This window comes from Phaethon lepturus, unplaced genomic scaffold, assembly GCF_000687285.1.
Source record: "Phaethon lepturus isolate BGI_N335 unplaced genomic scaffold, ASM68728v1 scaffold14141, whole genome shotgun sequence".
In the NCBI taxonomy this organism is placed as follows: Eukaryota; Metazoa; Chordata; class Aves; order Phaethontiformes; family Phaethontidae; genus Phaethon; species Phaethon lepturus.
The window spans coordinates 1-9,963 of record NW_010517068.1 but is presented as its reverse complement, the minus strand read 5'-3'; the positions used below and the strand labels follow the sequence as shown (position 1 = coordinate 9,963).

General features: G+C 45.4%; 1 protein-coding gene across 1 annotated transcript; it reads right to left on the bottom strand.

The window, feature by feature from the left end:
* Positions 1-2,253: 2,253 nt before the first annotated feature.
* LOC104627883 (protein phosphatase 1L-like) lies at positions 2,254-8,538 on the bottom strand (the record flags this gene model as incomplete). Its single annotated transcript, XM_010296278.1, has 3 exons — positions 2,254-2,600; positions 6,669-6,830; positions 8,346-8,538. Coding segments are annotated over 3 exons (702 nt in total), but the record flags the coding sequence as incomplete, so codon positions are not given.
* Between the last annotated feature and the right edge of the window lie 1,425 nt (positions 8,539-9,963).

The following is a 9,963-nucleotide window of genomic DNA, read 5'->3' as shown; positions in this document are numbered from 1 at the left end:
TCCTACAAAGAAAAGCCGGTACAAGGGAAACATCATCTGTGAAGGGGAGAGGAAAGGCAAACGCTACGTGCACCACGAGCTCTGCCTGGAGCACAGTTTCGATACCTGGGGGTATGTGATGAAGCACTCCCTTGAAAATGTCACACAAGGATTTCATTTCACAGCGTTCTGACCTCAAATACCTTTTCAAAATAAAATAACTGAAGCGCTGTGCAATTATTAACATTTCCTGTTAGCTGCTCAATTTAACTGCAAAGTTGCATTTAAAATTCACTGAATGCACTGTTCAAGAGATGTACACAGTCCGAAACCTCCCATCCTTCGGGGAAGGACCAATGCAGGCTGGGTGCCTGCTGGTTTCGGGGGATGCTGGGCACTTTCATACTTCTGCTTTTCACTTGGCCGTTCCTCAGAGTCAAGGGGCTCTCCCCAGCGCCTGGCATGAGAAGAGGCTGCTAAAGGATAAGTATGCAATTTGAGTAGCGCTGGTAATAGCAACCGATCCAATTAAGAGTTTTGCTTATCTCCAGACAAACTAAAGGAGAGAAGTTTGTTGGGGAGGAGATAAGCTAGGAACAAAAATGAAAAGACTAAGACAGGAGAAATCTGTGCGCTCTCATTTTTGCCGAGAGACATCACACCCGCCCAGCACAACCAGAGCACATCACAGTATTTTAGGGACCAGCAACCCACTTGCCCAAAAATCCTATAGGTGGGTGATGAAAAACGGGTAGCTTTTTAACGGAGTAGTACTGTATCTTTACCCAAGACACAGACAATGTTAGTTAATGCATTACCTCCCTGATTCACCTCAGGACACAAATACTGACGACCTCCATCACCTTGGGAGGCAGAAGACTTCAGCGGGTCGTCCAGGGCCATGTTTTGCAGGGAGGGAATCCCAAGGATTCTTACAAGACACGATACGGGTAAGCAAGGCATCCAAAATACTAACCTGCAGCTTGGGCCCTGGCTCTGTTCCTCGAACGTGCATTGCCCTGTCACTCTGCTACTGCTGCCTCTCCCTCATGAAGCAAGCAGCTAAGTTACCAGGTGTAAAGCAAACTCAGACTGTCATTGTTTAAACTTACAGTAGTCACAGATTCCAAAATACAATTAAATACTGAAAGTTAGATCTAAACATATTTTTATCTAGATTTAACACAAGCTTTCATCTTTGCAGTGCAATGACACTGCCTGGCTTTTACACATTATACCAAAAAAACGCTTCTAAAGTGGTCTTCCCCTGGATCAACACCACAAATTCAACCTGCAGTGGTTCAAGGAAGTCTTTAATAGGCTTGACTTCCATTTAGGTAGCTCTAAGGCATGCCCTGTTTTAATTAGTTTCCCAAACAGTCACTAACGAAATTAGTTTTATCTTGCATTACTTTCTTTACAGGCCTACGAAAAGTCCCTGCCAAAAAACTCACGTAAGGGTGAGTCTCGGTCAATGACAGACATTCTTCTATCACAACAGAGCTTTTTTTTGATACAGAAGGTGTCGGACCTCAGAGCATTTTGCTGGAGTTTATCATTAGTTGGTTTGAATACAATACAGCAGAGAAGAAATGATGTTAGAGTAATGCACGGACTGAATAAACATGTGGCTTCAGGTAATTCAGTAATTATACCTAATCCCATGCCTGGTGGGGATTTATTTAAGGGCAGGGGGGAGGTTAAAGTAAGAGAGCCAGTTCTATGGTAGCAGTCTAACAGTTGGCTCCTCTTCCTCTTTCATAACAGTAACAGGCCAATAACCGCAAACCTTTTCCTATATAACCTTATTACTGCAGATTAAAAAAGAAGAGATGAGAAACATGACAGCATCATTCTGAAGAGTCACACCCACGAGGGAAAAGCAGCATCGTTCCTATCACTCGCAATGAAGCGGCAGCACTGCCCTGTCCCTGCTGTGCATCTGAACAAACCTTTGACTATTAGAAATGAGAGGTAAGGAATCAAATGAAAAGCCTACACAGGATTTGTAAAGGAAATTCTGAAATGGAAGATTACAGTTGGTTTCTAAGGAGCAGCAAGGTCACAGGAGACAGGTACATGTGAACAAACTTAATTCTTATAATTACTCAGAATGTATTTGTTGTATTGCTCCTTTTGTTAAGCAAAGAACAAAGACCAGAGAGATCTGTTCCTTTTCTGTAGAATCTTAACGGTATTTACTAGAGCTTTCTACTATGTTTAAAATGTAAGAGTTTGGTTTAAGTTCAGAGTGAGGCAGAGAACCAGTGGCAATTACTGTTCTTCTGTTTTGCTGCTATTCCTGAACTTCACCACCATCACTGTTATATTATCAGGACATCCTCTGTAAAAGGACTGTAGAACTATACTCTTTGCACCAAAGTGTGGTTCATCCAAGCGTTCCTTGATGAATCGGACAGCTTCCTCGTTGCTGAAAGCATCCCACAGACCATCCGACGCCAAGATCATGAACTCTGGCTGCAGTTTGTCCAGGTCAAAGGTAAGAATATCGGGGTCGGGAATGACAACATTCAGGTTCTTCAGAGGATAATCTCCTAACGAGCGGGACATGGCCAGGATCCCCTGAACGCGCCAGGAGCCATTAAAGCTGATAAATCCACCTGGAGAGAAACACCAACACTTAAAGCAGTTCTTTTTAAAGTCAAAGTATTTCCCTGGCTTCCTGCTAGACCCACCCAAAAATTCATCCTGCAGTATCCTGCAGTAAACAGACGTTACCTATCTCAAAAAGCAGGAGATGCCTTAAGTAAATCTCACAGCGCTGCCGGGAAGAGCTGGATTGTGGCTGCTGGTGCTGTGGAAACAGCTGAAGGGGAGAAGTCAGGAATGGCTCTTGCTTTCCAACCAACGGCTCGGACACAGCCAGCACCTGGCTGCTACACGGTCCGATCGCACCGGGGAGGGAACTACACGGTGTTCAAGGTCAAGGAGTAAAATTTAGGCACCTTCAGTTCCTGTGCATGCATCTGCCACTGTCTGCACTCTTTCACAGCAATAGTCCTGTCATTTTAACATGAATGAAAAGTCACTTGAGGACAAATAATTTGCAAACATGGAACATTAATGTGTATGACAAAATCAGGTGAACTGTTGTTTTTTATATCTGCAAGCGGTCTGCTTTGGTGTTCTTATAAATGACTTTGATCTTCGTAGTTATCAGAATGTTTTAAGCTCTGTGCTTCAGCCCGTGCGCTGTTGGTCACCTAGTCACCTAAATGCAAAGATAGCATTTCCATTCCTGGCTGGCTGATCTAATCTGTAAATCCCTTCTGCTTTCAGGTGAAACTACTTTTCATTTAATGATTCGTTGTTTAAAGCTTGAAACCCGATTTGTGTTAAAACCAGCAGAAACACAATTTTTCTATGGAGTCTCCATTATGAAGACGTTTCTTTCCACAGTCAAAAAAAGGAAGGCCTCGTGAGCCTACTGCAACTCCTCTTCAGGTCAAACACACCTCGTCCGGCCGCTGCCATCGGTTTTGAGGGCGCCTCAGCTGAGCGTTACACAGCCGCCTACTCACCAGCCCAGGGCTTTTTCATTAGAACTATAGTAACTGGTGCGTAATCACGTGTACGTATGGGAGTGACAGGGGAAGCAAAATGCAGTTCAGAAGAGGCAGTTTTAAGCAGACATTTTACATGCGGTCGGAGGACAGCAGTGCCCGCACCGTTCCTGTACCTGCAGAGGAGAGAGCTGATGCTGCTGACTCGCTGAGCGTGCTTACCCCAGTCTCTGCAGGTCGTGCTTACGCGTACGGAGTGACTTTTTGGTGCCATTCTCACGTGGCACCTGGAACTGCCACAGGCACAAGCGGGATTCCTGTGGTTTGCTGAAGTGTCTGTTGGCACTCCTATTATTTTCTTTTCTAAAGCCATCCATACAGAATACATAAAAATGCTCATGGAAAAGCAAACATTCTGCAGCGCTGGCTGCCACTGGAGGAGAAAAGGCATTAAAGAAATAGAAGCTTGTTGGCAGCCGCACAAACATTCTGCATGTTAGCGAGAGCTGAGCGCAGAGGATTATGTTGAAGGTGAATGAATTAAATTTCTATCAGTGACAGTCACCTTGTGGCTCTGCAACTGAGTGTGTCTTCACAAGCCAAACCCACGGTTGTTTCAAGGCCGCTGTCTTACGCTGATACTATAAACACGGCTCAGGCTCCGATCAGAAGGAGATTCCTTGTGTTTTCTGGGGAAACCAGCACCCTTGTGTCGCAGGACGTGCATTCCCCTATCCCACAGGAACGGGTCAGAGCAGCGGGACCCCGATCTCATTCAGCCGCGGGACGAGCAGCACCGCAGCACGTGTGAGCGTGCATCTTGTGAAAATAACACTCAGCCTTGAGAAAAACCCTGTGACCGGTGCGGTTAACTGCACAGCCACGCTGCACAGCAGGTAATTCCACAAGATGTGGCACCTCAGCTCAAAATGGAGGGCCCTGCCCTGGCCTCGTAGCTGCTGTCTTTCCTTCTGGCATGTGGCTGCAGGCGTGGGTACCGGTGGCCTCTCCCTGCGCTGCAGGAACTGCCACGAGAAACCTGAGCGTTGGCTTTCGGGGCTTCAGTGCGAGAGCTGCTCGGGTCATGTCGGACTGATAAAAGGAAATTTTTTTTCAGGTTGTGGGTTGACTGAAAGACTTTGTACACAGTTGCTGGAAATGGGGCAAAAGAGAGGGACTGAGTTCATTCCCATCCACCGACCGCTGACAGCAGCACGCAGTGAGCCTCCTTAACATCCACCATGGCAGCAAAAAATGACAGATTAGTTTCGACTTGTCAGCCCAATGTTAACGCCCCGCTGAGATGCACAAGGCAAGTCACGCTCTTCTTTGAGCTGGTGTTTCAGGCTGTCTCAAATTGATTTATATTGGACTGAGGTTTGAAGGGTATTTTCTCAACCATGGCTACATGGATTTCCCTTTTAAATGAAGTCTAATCCTACAGAAATGTGGAGTCATCTCATAACTACCCATAGAGCACTGGACGGTGCAGCTCGATGGTGCAATGTGAAGTTGGAAAACCGAAATGTACCTTAATGATGTGGTTATTGTCGCCGTCTTCAGTTCTACATGACAGGAAAGTATCTAGATGGTGGAAGAAAGTCAGGTACTTTTGTCACAGTAGCAATGTAGGCTTGATAATTCAGTACGGGCACTTTGCTTCAATTTTACACTTACTGTGTGTAAAGAAGGGATGTTCCAAAATGTAAAAGTATCTGGCAGTAGTATAAACTGGATTGTATGTTTGTAACAGCCCTGTGAGGCCACATCTATCATGATAATACAGTGGGGCAATAGGTAACAGAGCAGTGAACTCATTAAGTCACTAGGCCAGATAGAATATTTCTTGTTTAGCTGCAGATAGTTACAACATTTACCTACTAAAATAATTTCTTCCAAAGTTGGAAATCCAGGTGCATTTTTCACGTTGCTGTGTTACAAAGCCTCACTTCTACATAAGAGAAATACCCAGATAATTTTTTTTTCTCCTAAGTGAAGGCCTTCTCTAAGTGAACAATTGCATAAAGGCCCTGGACTTGGCTAAGAGGGAAGCAATTTTACAGAAAAATCTTCAGATTTATTGATCCATCCCCCAAGTACAGAGTTGAAGCAAAGTGAGACTTTCCTGTTCCTTCTTCTTAGGATCCATACACCTTTTCTTCCCCTTCAGGGAATGTACGTGACCTCGGCTGTCTGGCTAGCAGCGGGAAGGATCCCAACTGCTCTTACACCTCCTCGGCGAAAAAAGCAAACTGAGAGGAAAGCGCACGTTGCACGTGTACAGGCATTTATGCTGCTGTGAGCGTATTGATAACCTGTAGGTTTTAAAAATGTTTTCTACTCGTGGAAAAACTTGTTATTTCCACTTTACAAACTAAGACGTGGAGGCAGAGAGGCAGTGCATCTCTGGAGGCAATGCTCATCAGGTTTAACATAAACGAGAGGAACATTTTTTCTTCATCAGGTAATTTGCTGCTTGTGGGCTGTGGGAGCCAAATCAGAAACGGGTTCAAAAGAGACTTTGACAAATTCATGGAGAATTGGCAATTAAACTTGGTGATCCAAATGTAACTTCTAGCACAGAAGGTCGCTAAAGTGAGAAGTGATGAAAGCTAGAAAGATTTACTGCAGAAAGGTTGCTGTTTCTTATATTCTTTCCCTGTACTCCTGCTACAATTTACATGATTGTGCTCATTAGCAGACACTATATGGGAACAAAAAATAGCTTTGATGAATTAGATTCATGCGCTGCTTATTTTAGGAGCTAAACCTCACTCAGATTCAGAGTCAGCCTCTCACATAAAGGCTGCTGACACGGTTTGGTGTGAAGACGCCTGTAATGCTGCTGCTCCTGTTTATTAATTTGCTCCCCGCAGAGATCAGAAGGGAACTGGCCGGGACGGTCAACTGGCTGGTGAAGATGAAGGCTGCTCTTCTTACTCCGACAATGGCTCGTTAAGGGACAGGTCAGTCTGCTTCCACTTCTCTGTCTGCACCGTGACACCCCACCGAAAAGTGCTGTGTTAACAATGGAAGATTTTATCTGCTGATGCCTCAGTCTAGTACTTTTCAGCCTCTCTCAGGGGAAAAGTCTATATTATTGACAGACCAGAGGAAAAAAAAAAAGATGAACCTTCAATTCAAAACAAAAACATTATGACTCACCAGCTCTTTTAATCCTCTTCCTCTCTTTCAGTTGGTAGGGCTTGTGATCGTGTGACAAGGGGATAGCATTCCCATCCTTGTCACACAAGACTCCTCGCGAATCACCAACGTTGGCCACTATGAGTTCTTTATCTGACAGCAGTGCGATCAAACAGGTTGTACCTGGAAAAAACAGAAGGGAATGGGAAGCAAAACAAATATGTGGGGAATGTACACACATATATATATAAAAAAATGATTAACCGGAAAATGTTTTTCCTTGTAATAATGGCAGAGAGGGGCTGAAGTGGTAGGAGTGTGTTCCGGTCTCCGTCTGAGAGCCGGCTTTTCCTAATGGCCAGGGAAAGTAATAAAAGTACAAATTAGCCCCAGAGCCCACTCGCAGCTTCTGAGAGCTGAAACTACTGCACTGGACCGTGCACGGGTAAAGCAGAGCTCTCTCCACTCATCCCCTCAAGAACTGAGGTCAGTTTTTTTTTTTAATTGAAAAGAGGAAAAATTTTGACATTTTTAATTTAACTACTTTAACCTTTAAATACACAGAAGATGTAATTGGTCATTGACCACTGTATCCAACAGGCATAGTATTTGTTGGCTGAGGCAGCAGGAAATATTGGGAAAATTGGCTGTTTTCCAAGTGAGAACACTATAGGTTTTGTTTCCCTCATTTAAGTGGAATGAATGTTGAGCAAAGCAGAGCCCATCCAGACCATGCCTTTTCTATATTTTCCCCTTCTGGCTAGCGCGAGCTGTATTCCTAAAAACTCCAGCTATTACAAGTATTTCTTGCATGGGCTTTGGACCAGATGTCACGATTTCATTCGTATTTTAGAACAGAAAGATGGCAAGTAAGCTTTTAGGCAGACACTAACAAACATTAAAATGGAACGTGCCTGGCACTTAGTTTAGATTACACGGCACTGCTAAAATTTTTACAAAAGGTACTCTAGTATCCTTCAGCAGTAAATAAAATTAACTTAGTGGCTGCTTTCCTTTCCTTTTAGGTAGACCAGAGAAGCACATGGTTGAGTTTTCACCTCCGTTGGTAATTTACATCTGATTCTTCATTAAAAATAAGGTGCACCCACAGCCTGGGTGCTTGGGAAGAAGGACTTGGGGCCAGCACGAAGGGCCCCAGCGATGAAACTCAAGCAACAGCAGGGCTGCAAAGCAACGGGTCTCTGCTTGTACGTTTTAATCAGACAAGGACGCGGTTTTAATGAAAATGCTGGCAAGGGGACGTTCCAGCACTGCCTACCGCCAGCGGCAGCCTGGCCCCTGGTTTTGCTCCTGGGGAGCACGGTTAGGGTTTACGTCTATGTTCTGCGGTCTAAAAGTTAAATTCTCATAGCTGCTGCTGGTTGCGTTGCTGTCCAAACCCAGAACTAAAAACTATGTTTTGCTGTTCCCATGTCAGTAGTTGAATATCCCATGGCTGGTATAAATAAAATAGCCAGTAATAAACAATTTGTGTTTAGATGCACTGCGTTCTGGAGATTTATTTTTAACGTAATGGTCTGTCTTGCACAGCTCTAAACGAGAGCTATTTTTTCACAAGACAGGCATATCTCTCTCTCTCTTATTTTTTGCAATTGACTGCCACATTGCAGACCTAAACGGATTTGGTTCCCGTTTGTTGCTAACACCCCTTGCTAACTGCACGACTTAGTGGCTCACCTGACGACAGGGCGTGCAGAGGAACCTGTCCACCAGGGTCACCCGAGGAACCCAGCAAAATGAGCTGCCTCCTCAAGAAATGTCTCCTCTGACGACTAACGGAGATTGCGCCGAAGGGTGTGAAGAAGGCTGTGCTGAAAGCGGGCTGGATGCCCGCCCGCTTCGGATGCAGGTCCCGGCCTTCGTGCCCCCTCTAACGCCAGAGGACTTGGTCACGAAAATACCGGTACCCGAACCACAAAGACAACAAAACAACAACGAGGGTACACACGGCTGTAGTGGGGTGCGGCTGGTCATTTTAGCAGAACAAAATGGGATTTAGCATTTGAGGTCACCTCACTCTCCACCTGCAGAAAAGCTAGTAACTCTGCAAATGCATAAAGCTCTGGAAATTACAGCAATAACGGCACCCTCCCTTGCTTTTATTTATGAAACTTCCCTTAACAAATGCTCGAGCAGCATTGTGCTGGCAACCTGCAGGAGACCAGAGGGCTGGTACCTGCTGAAGCTGGTCTGACGTGTCGTCTAAACTTCAGAGAGAAAAAGAACAGCCGCCTTTGCAATTTGGGTTGAAAACAAAACCTGCGAGATGTAAAATGGGGACAAAAGTGAAAGCCCTCTTGGATGGGAAAACGGAGCCAGCACCAGCTGCAGCAGCGTCCCGGCGTGCCGCAGGAGAGAGACCAGGCTCCGCAGATTGCCTTCCCCCTTCCGTGACACCAGCCCAGCGTGTATTTTTCCTACAGGCAGTAGTAAAAATCATACGTTTCCTAGTAAGGAATATACTGCAAATAACATCCCAGGGCCCCGGCGTTTACAAAGTAAAATGCTTCGCAAATACAGTCATTATCACCACAATTTATATAAAAATGGTATCTTTGAGCACAGTCTTCTGGTTATGTGATCCGTGTGAATGAAAAAGAACGAGCGTCTGAAACAGGAGACAATTTCTGAAGTGATTTAGGAAGGATCAGTTGTTCCACGGTCCCCGACTGACGGCTGGGCTATCCTTAAGTCCCTGACCCCACGCTACCGCCTGCCATTACATGAGAAAGCAAACTTACTTTACTTTGTTTGCTTTTCCATCTATTTTTATTTCAGTCATTTAACCTTGTGTAGAGTTAGAAAACATCCTGCTCTTGTCAGCCGCCTCAGATTTAATGCCATTGCACAAGGGAAAATTCCCAACATAAAGGGTCCAAAATTGAGAACACGTTATATTAGTCCCTCGATGCAGCTGCCTGAATAATACCCTGCTGAGCAGTTTACAAAGAAAATCACCAGAAAATTTAAATCCTGTACTGCACTGGCTGCAGAGACAGGGTTGTAAAGTCAGGTAAGATCCTGGGTGGTGTATTCTAGTATCAGGCAAGGCACCTTGTAAGAGCCAAGGCTGCACCGGCTCTACCGGTTTTTGGATAACCGCCTTACCGGAAGGAGGAAAAGTCACCAGAGTGCACACAAGACCCGACTGACGCATTTTAAAAGGCATCAGAAAGCCCAGGCGTGACCCAGCTCACCCTGCGGCCGCCGGAGACCTCGCGCTTGGCACGCGGCGGCGGCAAGCCCTGCTGACGCCCGGCTCCAAACCTCCTCGGGAGGAGGACCCCAGCCCCCG